This window comes from Choloepus didactylus, chromosome 11 (assembly GCF_015220235.1).
Source record: "Choloepus didactylus isolate mChoDid1 chromosome 11, mChoDid1.pri, whole genome shotgun sequence".
Classification (NCBI taxonomy): domain Eukaryota; kingdom Metazoa; phylum Chordata; class Mammalia; order Pilosa; family Megalonychidae; genus Choloepus; species Choloepus didactylus.
The window spans coordinates 11,984,021-12,002,364 of NC_051317.1; the positions used below are offsets into that span (position 1 = coordinate 11,984,021).

General features: G+C 44.7%; 1 protein-coding gene across 1 annotated transcript in view; it reads left to right on the forward strand.

Annotated features, from left to right (window-relative positions):
- The window catches only part of ATP10B (ATPase phospholipid transporting 10B (putative)), a 242,972-nt gene that overhangs the window by 172,540 nt on the left and 52,088 nt on the right, over window positions 1-18,344 (forward strand). The window contains 4 exon segments of the mRNA XM_037799283.1: window positions 2,592-2,723; window positions 6,100-6,227; window positions 7,796-8,048; window positions 9,068-9,306. Of these exon segments, the coding sequence (XP_037655211.1) occupies window positions 2,592-2,723; window positions 6,100-6,227; window positions 7,796-8,048; window positions 9,068-9,306 (752 nt within the window).

Genomic DNA, 18,344 nt, shown 5'->3' on the forward strand with positions numbered 1-18,344 from the left:
GGTTCCTTGCACTGTGGGAAATGCTCTTGCAACTGCAGCGACTTGAGTCTAATTTATTAAGCCTGGAGTTTGTTTGCTCCTACTGTTTTGTTGCCACTTTGAATCCACAAAGCAACCAGCTAAACAGCATTTGCTGCTGGAGCCGATGTATTGGTTTTCTTTAATTTTGCGCAGAAAATATGTGACTGGCATTTTCCAATTTGGCTGCTGAGGCATATGCCGAGTAGTTAAAATTCAGCAGCCCCAAAGGAAGGGCTCTGCCTGAAGACAATTCTCAGCTCAACTCGCAGCAATTAGCCATGTGACGCTGGGCAAGAAGCTTGCAATCTCTAAACCTTGGCTTCTTCCCCTTTAAAATGGGGATAAGAATAGTAGCTAGCTCTTGGGCTTTTGTGGTGATTTTAGAAGAAACTTCATGTCAAAGGCTCAGCCCAAGGCCCAGCACTGAGTATTTGTCAGTTTTGTTGTTATTTATTCTCTAAAGTGAGGCAATTACTGTTCTCCCCTCCTCTCTAAACTTTACTCAACCTGATTTATAAATATCTACTAATGAACTCATTCTCTGTATATTTAGGTTCCCTCTGTGTTCTAAGCCCTGTTGCACCCAGGGGAAATTTGGGCACAGTCCTTGGCATGATGGAGCATGTCATCCAGCAGGGGTGACAGGCAATGAGTCAGGCATTTACTACGGACTGGGGCTGGGCTGAGGAGGGGGCAGCGTGGGGCGCCATGGGGGCTCACAGCAGGGTCACCTACCTTAGTCTGAGGGGTTGTGAGTCTGAGCATTTGCACTAAACTTTCAACACAAAGGGGTCTATTAGTTCCTATGTCACAGGGTAAGATTTCAAATGAGATTGTCTATGAAAAGGGCTTAGCACAATGTCTGGAGGAACTAGCTTTTAGATGAGACTCAAAGAACAAGAAGTTTCCTCCAAGGTAGGTGGGGCAGGAAAAGCGCTCTAGACCAGGGAACTAGAGGCGTGAAACACAGGCTGGGAGCCAACCTAGACAGTCAGCTCACCCACCCAGCCCAGGCTGGGCGTTGAAGGACATACTCTCCAGGCTGGTTCTGCTCCTCCCAAGCAGGGAGGCCTAGGGCAGTAACTCTCCCTCTCAGAGCCTCTGCTCCTCATTTGTAAAATGGGAATACTAACCTTGCTCACAAAAAGAGAGAAGGAATGTAAATGTTCATGCGATCTGAAAAATGTTGCCTGAAAGCATTTATTAAGCTTTGGCAGCTCCTCTAAATGCTTCAGAAAAGGAAGAAGTCAGCCTAGGCTGACAGAGAGTGTGCCCAGGAGAAGGTGGGTTCTTAGCAGAGCCTTCGGTGGCTGAGACTGTCTAAGCTGGCAGCCTCCCAGGAGAAGCAAAGCAATCTGGTAACCATGCATTGGCTCATTCAGTCAGCAAATATTGTTTAAGCCACTGCTGGAGTTCTAGGATAGCCTATTGGTGCTGAGTGGGGGGGGGGTCTCTGGAGCGAGACCACCCAGATTGGCATCCTGGTGCTGCCACCACCAGCTGTGACCTCCGGTGCCCATTTCTTTACCTCTGGGATTATTATTAAGGGCCTATTTTCTTAAAAATTGGAAAGAGAGTATTACAAGTTGGTGGAAGGAAAAACAGACTGGGAATCAGAACCCTGAGTTCTCGTTTTGGTTCTAATGTTAATGTCTTCTTTCACTTGGGGCAGTGACCGTCTTCTTTCTAGTCTTTAGTTTCCCTTGCTGAAAATGAGGTGACTGGATGAGATTGGTGGTTTTCAAGCTTTATTTTTCTTTCTTTGAACAAAATTTTATGCAGAACTGCAAGGTAGGAGTGCAGCTCCTTGGGGTTAAGGCCCGTGCACAGGCAATATCTTAGGCACCACCAAGGAAGCAAGTATGAAAACGACTAGCCCCAAGCACTCTCTTGCCACAGGGCCTTTGCACATACTGTTCCTCAGCCTTAAACCATCTTCCATCCACTCTTCTTTCTCCCTTGAGGCTTTTGCTTAAATGTCACCTCCTCTGAGAAGCCCTCATGATCATATCTTATCTGCCTTACCCCCCTTTTTATTATTTACTTCATGGAGCTTACTAGTAACTATAACTTTCTTATGTGTGTGTTTCCTTGTGTATTTTCACCAGAATGTGAGCATCTGTCTTACTCATCTCATCACTGTATTCCACTGCTAAGTCATAACAGTGCCTTTGCACAAATTAGAAAAAGGCAACCCTTCCTCAAAACAGCTTACTGCCATTTGCCAGAAATTTGTCCTAATAAACTTAAAAATCTACAGTGACTACAAAATGAGGGTTACCTTCTAGAGTTGTGCAGTGTACAACCTGTACAACCTGTGCATGGTAGCTCTGCCAGGGTCCACTGCAGTGCCTGGCACATAGGAAGTGCTCAATAAATACCCACTGACAAATTAAGTGAGGCCTCTCTAGCTGTTCTCAGCAACCTCCCTGAAGCAGGACAGGTGGTTCTGGTTAGAAAACAAAGCCTCATTTTTTTTCTCATAAGCTCCCATGAGAAGAGCTGAGGGTGCAATCCAGGCCAGAGGCAAAAAGGGGCCCAGAGACTGATTTCCCCATTTTCTTTCAAAGGCCACGAGACAAAAGCCATGCTGAATAACAGCGGCCCACGCTACAAACGCAGCAAGATCGAGCGGCGCATGAACATAGACATCTTCTTCTGCATCGGACTCCTCTTCCTCATGTGCCTTATTGGGGCCATAGGTAAGGAATCTTCTGGAAAGAACAACAGCACAATAGCATTCTGTTTCTTTGGGAAAATTGCCTCAACTCTCTGAGCCTCAGTTTCCTCCTCTATAAAATGGGTTGGTCCTCAAAGAACTCATAATTTAGCCAGAGAGAATCTAACACATGAATGGGATCAATAGTACAATTTGCCCTGCTCAGTTTGGGCTGCTCACGGTTCTGTATTAGTTTCCTATTGCTGAAGTCACAAAGTACTGCAAGTTTACTGGTTCAGAATAACACGAATTTAATCACTTACCATTCTGGGAGTCAAAAGTCTGAAAGCTATTTAAAGAGCTTAAGACCAAGATGTCGCAGGGCTGCTTCTTCGGGGGGTTGTTTGGGGGGAGGGTCTGTTTCCTCGTCTGTGTCAGCTTCTAGCAACCACCTGGATTCCTTGGATTGTGACCGCTTTCTCCCTCCTCAAAATGCATCCTCCGATCTGCTTCCCTCGCCTTCTCTTCTGGAGTGCTATCTCCCTCTGCCTCCCTTTGAGAAGGACACTTGTGTTTACATTGGGTCCAACCAGATAATCCGGGATAATCTACTCATCTCAATCCTTAACTTAAGCACATCTGCAAAGTCCCTTTTGCCATGTAAAGTAACATATTCACAGGGTCAGGGCCTGGGGATTAGGATATGACAGCTTGGAGGAGGGGGCCGATATTCAACAAGTCTTGCAGGAGCACCAAGGAGGGGGGAGTCTTTTATGAAGAGGGGGGTCCTAGAACTGATTTCCAAATGGAGTAAGAGTTCACCAGGGGAGGTCGGTGGCAGGGGCAAGGATAGGGGCAGGGTAAGGCAGGCAGCTGTGAGGAGAAAGAGAAAGGCCATTCTTGGCCCCAGGGTCGGCCTGAGCAAAGAACAGAGATGGAAAAGAGGATAATTTATGCAGAGGAACAGTTGACTGTTGGCTATTGCGAGGCCAGGAATGGAGACCTAATCAGAATCAGGCTGCCGCCAAGTTCTACAACCACTGTAAGCCTGGAGCCACGGAGGGTGTCTAATGTTTCCTAGGGATGCTGCAATCAACTACCACAAACTGTGTGGCTTAAAACAACAGAAACGGGTTGTCTCACAGTTCTGGGGGCTGAAAGTCCGAAATCAAGGTGTGAGTAGGGCCGTGCTCCCTCTGAAGTCTGTAGGAGAATGTGTTCCACGTCTCTCTCCCGGCTTCTGCCAGTGGCTTGCCGGCCATCCTCAGTCATTACACAGAGCTCTCCCCTCTGTCTGTGTGTCCAAATTTCCTCTTCTTATGAGGGCATAGACATATTGGATCAGGCCCCACCCTACTCTAGTTTGGCCTCAGTTTAAGTTAATCCTATCTGAAGTGACCCCTTTTCCAAATAAATTCACATGCTGAGGCTCTGGGGGTTTGGACCTTGACACATCTGTTTGAGGGTAGGGAGGGTACAATTCAACCACAACTGAGGCTTTAAACAGGAGTGATGTGGAGGCAAAGAAGGACTTTCTTTGGCGCTCTGAGCCACTGCTCCCCTTCTACAGCCTAATGCTAAGGATGGTTCTCAGGGCCCTACAGGAGACCCCAAAAGGAAGCAGGGGAAGTCCAGAGGGAGGACTCATGTGCTGAGTCCAGGACCCCCTGCCGGCCCCAAACCTGTGAGCAGCAATGGTGTTTGCTCTTTACTTGCCTTAAGCAGGTCGTACCCATCACTGTCTTTATTGAAAAGATCATGTCTGAAAGCTAAAATCCTCCCAGGGCTCAGAGAGCTTTCAGGCGCCACCACAGTCGAGATGATTGGGTTAAGTCCTGTGGGCTGCCTGGAGTTTCTAATTCAAAGGCTTCCCAGGCTGCTCGTGTCTGACAGCACTGTGTGAGGGTGACACCCACCATGAGGAGGGCCCCAAGAAGGGGAGGGAAGCAGGCAAGGAAGATGCTGCAGGAACTGTTTCCTCTGCTTCAGGACACATTTTCCAGGGAATGTGCAAGCTGGAAAGGACATGAGAGATCATCTTGCTCTGTTTCCAGAGACAGGGAGTTAATGAATAAAAGGTCACCCAGAGAGATAATGTACAAGCAAGCCAGAATCAGCTTGGCAGATTCCCCAAAGTAATAAATAAATTGAGAAAGTAATGGGGGTGGGGCAGAATTCCAGTCTATCTGAGAATGATGACTCACGCACAGCAACAGGCCTCTGTTGACATCTTTTTAAGCACAGTCCTTGTGGGAGGTGAAAGCTCTTGAGAGCCATTACAGAGCTATTTACAATATGTTTACTTTGATTTCATAAAGGTGGCATTTCCTCTTTTTTTTTTGCCCAGAGTGCCCTCCCCAGACCATTCTGACCACCCAACACCTGCCCAAGCCTCCTCCTCCAGGCAGCCTTCTGTGACTTCTCCTGTGGAATCATCTGGCTCCTCCAAAGGCCAGCAGTCCTTAGTCATTTGGTGGTCATTATGTTACCTTCAAATTGCCTCCTGCCTGAAAGTCTCCTTTCCTTAGCCACATGCAATAGCAATTGGTTCATCCCCCTCACTAAGGAAGGGTCTTCAGGCAGTGCAGCATTCCCTAGGCCTTTTATTCCCTATGGTTCCCACCCCAGGGCTGAGAAAGGCAATTAGTGTTTATTGAGCATGTACCACATGCAAATCACTGGGGTAAGAGCATTATACACATCAGATTATTCTGTTCTCACAGAAACCCCTTGGTTAACAGATGAGACAGGTTCAGAGAGTTTGGTAGCAGTGCTAGGCACACCTCATCTCACATAATCCTTAGATAATGGGTGTTATTATCCCTATTTTGCAGACAAGGAAACAGAGGTTCTCTCTGCATCTAGCACTGTCGCCATGTGCTCTTACACCTCTCAGGCTCTGTCGTAGCACCCCTCACACTGCATGGGATTTGTCCTCTTCCTTGTCTGTCTCCCTAACTCAGGAACTCCTGAAGGACAAGAGCTAGGGCTGACTCCTTCTGAATATAATAAATGTTGGGTGGGTGGATGGACAGATGGATGGACAGACAGATGCATGGGGGAGGAAGGGTGGTTAGGGGGCAGGTCTGTCTAGATTCCTTTGCCATGCACTTCCCACACAAAACTGAAAAGATCATGTGTCCGCTTCTCTCTTTCCAAGCCTTATATTTCAGGGCTTCATTAAAATGTAAGTAATCTCATGCTTGGCACCCCTTCTTTCTTTGCCCAAACTTAATGCCTATAAAGAGATTGAAACTTGGAAAATAGAGCTAAATGTCACATACACTCAGAGTCACTCATACAGACTGAGGCCAGGTTTCCCGAAGCACACCCATTTCCAGGAGTGTTTCAAGGGCCGATGAAATTGACCAGCTTCAAGACTAAGTGGAGGCCTCCTCTCTGTGTCTGCCTCCTCTCAGGTAACAGCCTCTGGAATGGGACCTTTGAAGAGCATCCCCCCTTCGACGTGCCAGATGTCACAGGTGGCTTCCTTCCCCTTGCCCTCCAGGGCTTCTACATGTTCCTCACAATGATCATCTTGCTCCAGGTAGGAATCTGCCCCCCCCACTCCCCTCCCCAATTAGGGACCCAATAGTCCTACGACTTTGCAAGATAAGAAAAACTCAATGCAAGACCCAAGAAAGAACTAACTGGACTAAGATGGGGAAATGTTTGTGGCTTTCTTTTCAGTCTTAGGAAGTATTTTGCATTTAGAGTAATGTCCAGGGCCAGCCTTGCGTAGGGAGAGGACTACCCCATATGACAGCTGGAGGAAAACTTTTGTCGGGCTTTTCTACTTAAGAGTAAGATTACAGCAGTGACCCATGCATGCCTGTCCCTTTCCCAGATATAGAACAGGTAAAACACTAATGACCTGAGAACAGAAGACAATAACGTATAGCAGAGAGCTACATCAAGCCCCCAGCAGTGAGAAAAATAAGTCACAGGTTAGTGTTTTAACTTTTGATAGTTTGAGAGGGAAAAGAACAGAACTGTCCCTATAGAGGAGATAAAAACTTACAGCCCTCCACAAGATATGAGGCAGGAAGGGATAAAGAGATGGATAAAATAATCGTCATGCCTTTAAGAAATTACAATCCAGGAAAAGATGAAAGTAATCTTAGTATTGTGTTGATGAAACTCCATCTACATTAGATTTCTTGTAGTGCTTGAGGGTGTTTCATTGTCCTCTTTTTGGTGGACCTTTTCTAATCATTCATTCATTCATTCATTTAGCAGAGTCATCCTTTATAAATGTGAGTCAGATCATATCCCTTTTCTGCCCAGAATCCTCCAGCAGGTTCACGTCTGCTCAAAGCAGGGCCTGAGTGATCTGGACCCTGAATCCTTCCATGCTCGTCTCCTAGCCCTCCCCTCCTCATTCGTGCTCTTCCAACCACAAGGCCTGCTTACGACTACTTCTCAAACTCCCAGCCTTGGCCCCACCTTCCCCTCTGCCAGAATGCTCTGCCCACAGAGGTTCTCCTGACTCCCTCGCCCTCATTTCCTCCACGGCTCTGCTCAAAGGTCACCATAAATGAGAGTCCCTCCCAGCCATCGCTCTTTACCCTCTTTACTCTTTTGTTTGTTCTTCAGAAGACTGATCCCCACCCCCTATACACTTACTTGTTTGTTTACTCTCTATGTCCTCCCACAAGCATGTGAGGCCTGCAAGGCCAGGGATCTTGTTCTGGTCACTACCACTTCCAGGACCTAGGACAGTGTGGTGCTGAGTCTGTGCACAGTCATCGGAGTGGGTCTGAACCACTGCAATAGCAGGTGGCAGCCGTCGGTGGCAGAGAGGTCCGAGGGGGGTGAGGGGACTCGGAACTGAGGCACTAAGTCTCCCTCCTCTCCAGCTCAGTCATCAAACCAACCCCTGGGGAGTGCCTATTTCGTACTGGACTCTGTTTGCCTCCCTGGTGGAAGATTTCAGATTCTCCTAAGAATTCCAACCAGTTTCCAAAGGAGGCCTGACGTCATCGGCCTTTAATTTCTCAGGGAAAGTGAGCTGGCCTCAGTTTCCCATGAACTGCCTTTGCTCTCCACAACTGACAGTCTCCAGACAGGGAACCAGCCTGGTTTTTAAGATAACAAGAATCCATCTCCCCTCAGGTGATGATCCCAATCTCTCTGTACGTGTCCGTCGAGCTGGTGAAGCTTGGGCAAGTCTTCTTCCTGCACAATGACCTCGACCTGTATGACGAAGAGTCGGATTTGTCCATTCAGTGCCGAGCCCTCAACATTACTGAGGACCTGGGCCAGATCCAGTACATCTTCTCTGACAAGACGGGGACCCTAACCGAGAACAGGATGGTGTTCCGCCGTTGTACCATCATAGGCAGCGAGTTTTCTCACCAAGAAAATGGTAGGAGGGGCTCCCGAGGGCATCCACCCATCTTTCTCACCAGAAATGCCCTGTTCTCCTAAGAGAATAGGTGATGAAAGACACTATCCAGCCTCCCCACACGTGCAGGGTGGCATTTCGGCAAGTTGCTCATGAATACTCAGGGTGATATCCTCTGTGGTAACCCTCCCGTTGATCTCTGTCTGATGACATTTACTTGCGGGGTTTCTATCTGTTAAAAGGGGCTCAAGAATGTCTCCAGTCACCTTACCTGAGATGTCAGGACAGGTCTAGGCTCACGGTCAGATTCCACCCACCCAGAAATGCCTTCCATGCTAGCTGATCTCTTGGGTTGTCACTGAGGCAAAGTTTCGACTTAGCAGATACAGCTGTAAAATGCCTGGCCTGTTCTCCTGCATAAACAGAAGGTGGGCTGTAAAACTGACCTGGTTCCTGCAGTCACCCCATCCCTTACTTCCCCCCCACACACACACCCATACACACACCCACACCCACACTTTCTAAGAGAAGAAGCTCTCAAGGGAGCAGCATTCATTTTTACTGGGTGGGAGAGATGGAAAAAGAATAGAAGAGATATTAAGGGCTGTCCTAGCTTCCTTGTCATTGTGGTGGTTAAGCATTTGCATGGGAGCTTCTGATCTCTTTTTAATAACAGTATTAATAGTAACACCATTACCAGTACTTAGAGTGTGCTAATAACTATAACATCTTATTCCATTAAGTCTTCTAAAACAACCCTATGAATGAGGTACATTTTTAAAACCCCAAACTGAGGAAATAGGGGCATAGGTTAAGTCAAAGTTCAAAGTCACATAAGTAGTAATTGGTGGAGCCAGGATTTGAATCTCTGTGGCTTCGTTGCACCCCTCTTTCTCCAGTCACAGTAGCCCCATTTGCAGTTTTCCAAAGCAGCCAAGACCCTGCCTGTGCTTTTTCCCTTACCCTCATGGTCTGGGATTCTCCCCAGTTAGGGTGCAGCCAATGTATGACTGTGCAATAATAAGATTCCTTTCTTGCAGCCAAGCGACTGGAGACCCCAAAGGAGCTGGACTCGGACGGTGAAGAGTGGACCCAGTACCAGTGCCTGTCCTTCCCAGCCAGATGGGCCTCAGGCCCAGCAACTATGAGAAGCCAGGGAGGTGCCCAGCCTCTGCGAAGGTGCCAGAGTGCCCGCGTGCCCATCCAGGGCCACTCCCGACAGAGGTCCATGGGGCGCTGGGAAAGCTCACAGCCTCCGGTGGCCTTCAGCAGCCCCATAGTAAGTCCCTGCCTTTTCCCTTTTGAGTTGCAAGGGTCCTACAGTGGGAGAGATGGGAGAGGCTCTGGGACATGGAAGAGAGAAGACTGTATAACCCCAAGGAGCTCTCAAAATGGCCATCCATGTTCCTATGAGTTGTCCACAGGTGTTATGTTGGGCACATACAACACTTTTTCATTTGAAAAGTTTGTCAATGTTTATATAAATTGGGAATTTCTTATAAAATATAGATTTCCAGCTTCCCTTTTAAAAAAATAGAACTGGAAAAGTTCCCCACACTAAGCCAACATTTCTTCATGGCAATAATTGGCTCGTGTTAAGGAGCTGGTGCCACTTAGATGGGGAAATGAGGTCTTCGGTTCATCACAGACCCCACAGTTCCCTATTTATTCCCATAACTGAGCCAAGCACTGGCACCATTTATCATTAGCCATGTTTTTCAAATATTACAGTTAAGAGGAAAGAAAAATATCTGTCATGCCCATGTTTCTTTCAAAGTGGGAAAACAAAAAATAAGCCTGTAAGGCTTATGTGTTTTAAGAAAAATGGGAGACTGTACTTTCTGTGGTAATCAACAATAGGCTTCAGTGGTTGTTAAATGAAGAACCCTTATGTTAAAATTACCCAGCCCACTTAATCCCCTCAGGTTACCTGCCTGGCCCCAATGGGCATTCAAGTTTGCGACTTTTGGTCCAGGGCTTTCTGTATGACCTCCTCACATTGATCTGTTAGGACCAGTAAGCATCCAGATAGCAGGGAAAGAAAGTGAGTTCCTTCCCCACGATTCCACAGCATTCCCTGAATTCAAGGCCAGAATTGGGTCTTCTCACTCCCATCCCATTCCTCTTTCCTCCACGTGTTATTTCTCCAGGGAACAATAAGATATGTTGGCTGTAATCTTTCGAACTTACAGAAAAGGCCACAGAGAGCCTAGTTTTCTTGAACAAAAGAAACATAATAGTAGATAAGATCTAATGTGCTATTATCCCATTATTAAAAAAAAATTGGGTTTTGGTGAATTTCATTTCATTTCATTTCTCCCAGGAAAACACATGCACACACGTAGCCACATATATGTTAACATTGCTGCAATCACAGTTCATATAAATAGTAGGTCCAGAATTTTTTAGCTTAATCTAATATCAAAAGCATTTTTCTATGTTGCTACCTAGTATTCATAATCAAGAACTATGTTTTCTGACTGGGACAAAGAGCAAACTCTGGGTAAGTGTGTTCTGAGTTGTTATTTATTACTTCCGGTGAATACAAAGTTAAGTTCACTGTCTTGTGTTAGTGTCAATTCACAAAAACACGATATTATCAAAGATAGAAGCAATAACAATGTTAAAACGTATGACTCTCATAGACATACAAGAGGAATGGTCCACAGATGCCTTAGGGAAGTTTTTTGTTTGTTTTCTTTTGGATTTTCCCAAGTGAGACAACAACAGGACATGCATGTTGTCAAATCTTCCTTTAATTTAATTCTGAACCCTCTGAATATAATATCCTCCAGCTCTTTACCTAAATATTTGCAAAATGAATTTAATGAATTCTTGCTGGGCGTAGATTCTGAGTCGTGCCGTCTCCGTGTCTTTCGGCACCTTCCAGTTCTAAATACCTTGTGCACCCCTTGTGCCTGGGAATGTCTCCCTCAGCCCAGATGATGCAGAAAAAGAGGCATTCCTTTGTGAATCTCAGCTGGGGCACAAACAGATTCCCTACTCCTTGTTCTGCTTGAAAAATCTCTGTATCCTGGAAAACTGCAACCTGGAGCCAGCCAGTGTGACTTTTCATGCAGGGCCATTAGCTACTGGCCAGCTAGAGGGACACGTTATTCCCCAGAGGTATCTTAGATCCTGATGTCATCGTTCTGCCCTAGCAGGTGGGTTCAAAGGCGAGTTCTGGCTGAGTTCACTCCAGAGCAATAAGGAAATTCACTTAAGTCCCAATTCTTATTGCCTGAGTTGGTGAGGATGGTGACATGCTCTCTTTATGGACTGCTAAATATACTTGGTGACTGGGCAATAGTATCCTCCAGCAGTTATTACGGAAGGCACTGGGCTTAGAGTCAGGAAACGTAGGTTCAGGGTTTAGCTCTACTCCTGGCACACTGGGTAACCTTAAGCAACTAGTTAAAACTCTATTGTTGAAAATTTGTTCACCTTATTTTTTTACTTTAATGTTTGTTTCTGTAGGATAAATTCTACCAATTAGAGACAAAGATTTTAACATTTTAAAGACTCTTTGAAGTTAGCCAAAATTATATATGATATACTTTGAAAATTGCTTCTTTGATATGTAAAAACTCTCATTTTTATTTTAATTTATATTCTTTAGTTAACAGTGATATATATGTGCCTATTATATTTCTCATATGAAATGACTGTGTATGACCTTTTTATTTTGCCTTTTGCTCTTCTGTGCTCTTAGCATTTTTAAGAGCTCTTTTTATAATAAAAATGTTAACCACTAAAAAAAAAAACCTCTATTATTGGATCACCTCTGAATACTTTTCTTACAACTCTCACCGTGTTTTTCTGAAAATCAAATAGCATTGCTTGTTGAAACTACAGAATCCCTTCCAGCTGTGAATTTGGCATATTTGGGTTTAAATGCCCCAGGTTTAAATCTCAGCCCCACCATGTATTTTGGCTCTGTGACTTTGGACAACAAATGAACCGGAAGCCTCAATTTTACCCATCTTTAAAATTAGGATTAATTTGCCTTATTTGGAGGATTTAATTCTTAAAAGTGTGTATTCTAGATAGAGTTTTAAATGATCTTTCTAAAAGAAGGCTGCCTGCCTTGGGAAAAAAAGGTTCTTATATCTGATGACATAAAGAGGAAATGGGTGTTGTTTGTTTTTTCTCTAAGCCAATGGTTCTCTACCCTGGCTATACATTAAATCATCTAGAAGGTTTTCACAAAATACAATGACCAAGACCTATCCTCAGATTCTGGTATATTTGGTCTAAGGTAGGGCCTGAACATTCATATTTTTTCTCTCTTATCATCCTAGTGAGCAAGCAAAACTGAGAACCTCTCTAAGCAGACCAGTGTTCAACAAGAATTAGTCCTCACTGAGCTCAAATAGGTATCTTCGAAGGGGATGATGACTGCTGCCTTAAAAGACTCTGACCCAACTGGTCTAACATCTGTGGCTGGAGTAACAGATCCTTGAGTTAATCCCTAGAGAGCTTTTATGGCAACCCCCAACTGGTCTCCTGGGGCCCCACTCATTCTTGGCAGGCTCTTGGAACCTCTCTAAGCTTGCCTAACCTTCCACCTGTCTGCTGCACCCTCCTTCACCAGCCCACCTGGCTTCTAGTCTTATCTGAGCCATTTCTTGGCACCCACCCATCATGACTGCTACATTCCACCATGTTCTCAAGAAGCCCTTCATTGATTTCCTTGACCCTTTACTCTAAACCAAAAATAAAACAAAACTCAATGGAACAGCAAAAAAAAAAGTTTTTTTTTCCTTTCACTGCAAAGACCAAGGAAACATCAATTATTATCATCTAATTGCCTGCCATAAAATTTGTGCTTTAAGGTGGGGATAACAAACTTAGGAAAGTAGTGAGTTGTAAGCCAATGTTTACTTAATGGAAAATGAAAAGCAGCCAAGATTTGTGTAGAGAGCATTTGTTTAGAAGTGCCACCTTGCAAAATGTTTCCTGGAACCATGAGGTCAAAGAATCATTTCCTGGTCATAAAATTTTCATTTGCATGTGTCCCAACCCCATCTGTGGGCATGCCCTCTTCCCACAGCTCCTGAGAGAATACAGTAGGGAAAAGTGAAGGTGGTGTCACTGGCCTTCTGCTTTCTTAATCTTTTCCTTTCTTTGTTTCTTTGGAAGAGCTTCTTGCAGCATTTCTAGTCTGCTCCAGATTGGCGAGGACAGACCATATACACACTCCCACTGTGAAGTTAGATAAAAGTTCTGATTTAATTAGCCAACCACACAAAGTATTTTTGGAAGTGACATGACCACGCACGGCAGAAACAGATGAAATATATCTCAGTCGAGCTTCTTTTGATCTTCAGGGTCCCAAATGGGGGCCCACGATAGCAGTAACACTGTGCCTGGGAGGTGGAAAACTCTACCCTTGCAAGGCCATTGAGTCAACAGGGAGTACAGGACAGGGCTCTCAGTGCTGTGCAAATGGGTGCAGGGTACTCTAGGGGCACCAAAGAGGTGCACCTACATCAGACTGGGGCATCAGGAAGGCTTCCAGGAAGGCTTAGCACCCAAGCTGAATTTTGAGCGATTAAAAGTTAACTGGAAGAAAGAAAAGACCAGCTAGTGGGTAGAGAGTGCAGAATACAGTCTACACAAACGAGATGGAGAATTGGGGTTGTTAGGAGTGGCTGGAAAGAACGGTGCAGGTTGGGGACAGGTGAAGAGTAGATGGGAGATTTAAAAGGAATCATACCAGGTAGGGTTTCCTCCAGACCTAGCTGCCAGGGTGGCTGTTCACTTACACCACTGGTTCTGTGGATTCTTAGAGTGACAAACCACTGCCCCAACTAGTGATAATCACCAAAGTGGATTCAAGTGAGTTGTGATTAAAATTGAGCGGGTAGTGGTAGAGTGGAGTTTGGCCTGTGTTTCCCGGCCTCCTAGGTGGGAACACAGGCCAGCCAGAAAGGAAGTGGAAGTGGTAGCACTCGGGTGGCCATGGGGCATAGATCCCCGCTGCTCAAACCATGCACCTCAGATCCACAGCATCAGGATCACCAGGGAGCCCATTAGAAACACAGAAGCTCAGGCCCCACCCCAGACCTACCACATTTAACTCTGCATTTTGCAAGATCCCCAGGTGACTTTTGTACAGGCCAAAGTTTAAGAAGTGCTGGCATAGTGCTTAGCGGTTGCCCTTTGGCATTAGGCTGAAATGGGTTCAAGTGGGTTCAAGTCACAGCTCTTTTACTGAGATATCACCTTGGACAAGTTACTTATTTCGATTTGCTTCTTTTTCCTCCTTATTAAAATGGGAGGGGAAAATAACTATCTCAATGTTGCTAGGATGCTTAAATGATGTATGTGAAAACATTTATCAAAGTGTTGACTTTGCTATGCGCTGTCAATAAATGATAATAATAATGATTTTGTGTGTGAGGTCATAGATCACCTTCCTCAAAGTCAGTTTGTATGCATTGTATTTGTGCTGCAATAGAAAGAAATACAATCATTTGTGCACCTGGCAGCCACAAAGCCCTGTTTCGAACCACTGGTCTTCCCACAAATTTATACTTCTTTCCTTCAGAGAAATGCCCTGGCCAAAGAGCCCAAAGGTGGGCCTTCTTTCTTCTTAAGTGTCCTGAATGCCAAGTTCTTAAATGTTAATGGACCAGACAGGAAACCAGTGGGCTCTGGGCAAAGGGAGGCATGAAGAACGGGCCCTGCAGAGACAAGGCTGCAGTGACTGGATAAAGGTTAAGCTGGCGTCTGCTGTTAACACCTACAGGTTGGGTCTGCAGCCAAGCGCCAAGAAGAGGGAGGCCCTCTGTGGAAGAGATTTTTTTTAAATGCATCGCTGAGTGAGTGAATGGAAATATACTCAAGAAGAGTCTTAACAAGGAGACCCCATTAGGCAATCAGTGATGAGGTAGCGTGGGTCCTAGAAAGTAGTCAGTCAACAAATGTTTTTGAGCACCTGCAGTCTGCTGGGCACTGGGGACACATTGGTAGACTGTCTCTGCCCTCGTGGTACTTATAGTCTAGAAGGTAAAGGAACATCAAGTAAATAACGGGTTGATCACGGTAACTGCATCACAGTTTGGTAATACATAATGAAGGAACTTGCATGGCTCGGAGCAAAACTTTTCTATTTCTTTCTTTTTCTTATCATGCAACGAAACTTTACCAACATTTGGGAGAGGTTCAGCTATTACCAAAACTGACAATTTCTAAACTTAAATTGGGGCAAATGGCTCTACTGCAGAGTTACACCGTCATTGGCACTGTGAATGCAAGATTGAAGAATTCACAGCTACCCTTCAGGTGCAGGACCCAATGCAGGGTCAGCTCCTCCTGGAGGTTGTAGTCAGAAAGAGTGCAGCTACATGCCAGCTGCTTGCCTGCAAAGAGGAGTCTCTGCTGGCCCGGGGGAGAGGAACCCTCTTTGTCTGGATTTAGCCTTGAGGTTCTCAATGCTTCCATCCCAGGGTAATGGACTTCCCACTCACGCTCTTCCCAGAGATCTGAGTTTTGACCTGTTCGTGAAGTCAGAGCCTGCAGATCCCCTGGAGTTGCCTGACTGCGGCACCACATTCCCCTGGTGTCCTCAGAGGCTGGAAGTCAGGCAGAGTGAGCGCTGTTCTAGTTCCCACCCTCATTCACTGTGCGATCTTGAGCAGTTCACTCCCCTCCTCGCTGGGACTCGGTTTCATCATCAGGAAAATGGGGGATTTGGCTTCAAGGGTCTCCAAGCTTGCTGCCAACCCTGGGCATCTGTGATATGTGTTAAAGGCATCCCTTTTATGTACCCCCAAAAAGGAAATCCATTTCCTGAAAAGAGGAGATTCTCGTTTTCCCCTTTATAATCTCATGGACTGCCTGCTGGGCTCTAAGGGTGAGATATACAAGCCCATCGGTGTGCTTGCAATGCCAGACACCAAGCTTTTGGCACACTCAGAAGGGGACCTTCCCTGGCTGGGGTAACGAGCATGAACTCAGGAGTCAGCTTGTCTGGAATCAACTTAAGGGATCTCCCCCACTTACTGTGTGACCTTGGGCAAGACACTTAACTTCCTGAGCATCAGTTCCCTCATCTGAAATACCGAAGAAGCTGGGAGGATAATAGTGCCTGACATGTAGGGCTCCTGCAGGAATAAAGTAGCAGATGACCTGTCATATAAAAAGCACGAAGTGAATAGAAGCTGTCACTAATATGATGAGAAATGTGTTCACATTTCCTTGAGTAGTGTCAGTAAACTGATGGCAGGCATTGGATGGTCCCTGAAATCTGGTTAAAGGAGTTTGCAGAGAAGCATTAATAAAGGAGCATGTAACTGAGAAGTCAGGGAAACTACTTCATGGTGACCACAGGAAGGAAAAACCCTAGACTGTCAGTCAAGGGGTCTGAATTCTGATTTTGGCTTAATGGTGGCTCACTGAGTGACAATGGTCAAGTCAGCCTCTCTCTTTCAATTAAGATTTTTTATGAAGCAGTTTTATTGAGATATTTCCACATACCTTACAATCCAGCCAAAGTATACAATCATGCCTTAGCAGTCACCTCACAATCACTCTATCCTTCCCCAGACCTACAGCACCACTAATCTAATTCTGCCTCTATAGATTGACTTATATTTACATTTTATATAAATGGAATCATACAATATGTGGTACTTTGTGTCTAGTTTCCTTCACTTACCATAGTTTTTTTTTAATTATTGTTATTTTTTTTAATTAGAGAAGCTGTAGGTTTACATAGAAGTCATGTAAAAAATACAACATTCCCTCATGCCCTCCTATTATTGACACTTTTCATGGGTGTGGTACCTTTGTTACAATTGATGAAAGAATGTTAAAATAGTACTGTCAACATTAATCCATAGTTTACATTAGGTGTATTTTTCCCATATACCTCCCTATTACTAACACCTTGTAAGAGTGTCACATTTGTTATAATTTGTGAAAGAACATTCTTATATCTATTCTATTAACCACAGTCATTGTCCACAACAGGCTTCACTGTGTTATACAGTCCCATTTTATCTTCTAACTTTCCTCCTAGTAACAAACATGACCCAAAACTTCACCCTTTTAACCACATTCATGAACATAATTCAGGAATGTTAATTACACTCACAATAATGTGTTACCATCACCACCATCCAATTCCAAACATTTACAATCAACGTAAATAGAATTTCTACACAAATTAAGCATCAGCTCCCCATTCTTTAACCCCATTCTATCTCCTGGTAACCTATATTCTAGATTTTAACTCTATGAACTTGCTTATTACAATTAGTTCATATCAGTGAGATCATACAATATTTGTCCTTTTGTGTCTGGCTTATTTCAGTCAACATAATGTCCTCAAGGTTCATCCATGTTATCACATGTATCATGACTTCATTCCTTATTACAGCTGAGTAATATTCCACTGTATGTATATACCACATTTTGTTTATTCATTCTTCAGTTGATGGACACTTGGGTTGCTTCCATCTTTTGGCAATTGTGAATAATACCACTATGAACATCGGTGTGCAAATGTCTGTTTGAGTCCCTGCTTTAGTTTCTCTGGGTACATACCTAGCTAAGTCTATACTTAGCTTCCTGAGGAACTGCCAAACTGTCTCCCACAACAGCTGCACCGTTTTACATTCCCACTAGCAGTGAATGAGTGTTCCTATTTCTCCACATCCTCTCCAAAACTTGCAGTTTTCTGTTTTTTTAATAGTGGCCATTCTAATAGGTGTGAAATTGCATCTTGTGGTTTTGACTTGCATTTGCCTAATAGCTAGTGATATTAACCCATCTTTTCATGTGCTTTTTTGCCATTTGTATTTCCTCTTTGGAAAAATGTCTATTCAAGTCTTTTGCCCATTTTTAAATTGGGTTGTTTATCTTTTTATTCTTGAGTTGTAGAATTTTTTGTATATTCTGGATTTTAAACCTTGATTGGATGTGTGGTTTCCAAATATTTTCTCCCATTGAGTAGGTTGCCTTTTCACTTTCTTGACAAAGTCCTGTGAAGCCCCAAAGCTTCTAATTTTGAGGGGGTCCAATTTATCTATCTCCCTGCAATAAGCACCTCAACTGGGTGTCCAGGGTTCCTTCCTGTGGCTCTCATCTGGTACAACAGCCACAGAGAAAAGAAAATCTGGACTCATTGGATTTGGCAGTCAAAGAAAACACAGTCTGGAAACTCTTTTCCCATGGGATTTTCTAAAAATCTTGACTTGGGTTCTTGTTCGGAAAGCCTGCTGGCTCCTTAGTCCTCAATCCTACATGAGGAACATGTAGGATTGAATCATTCAAGTTCCCTCAGTCCATCTTTTTCAACCACTGATT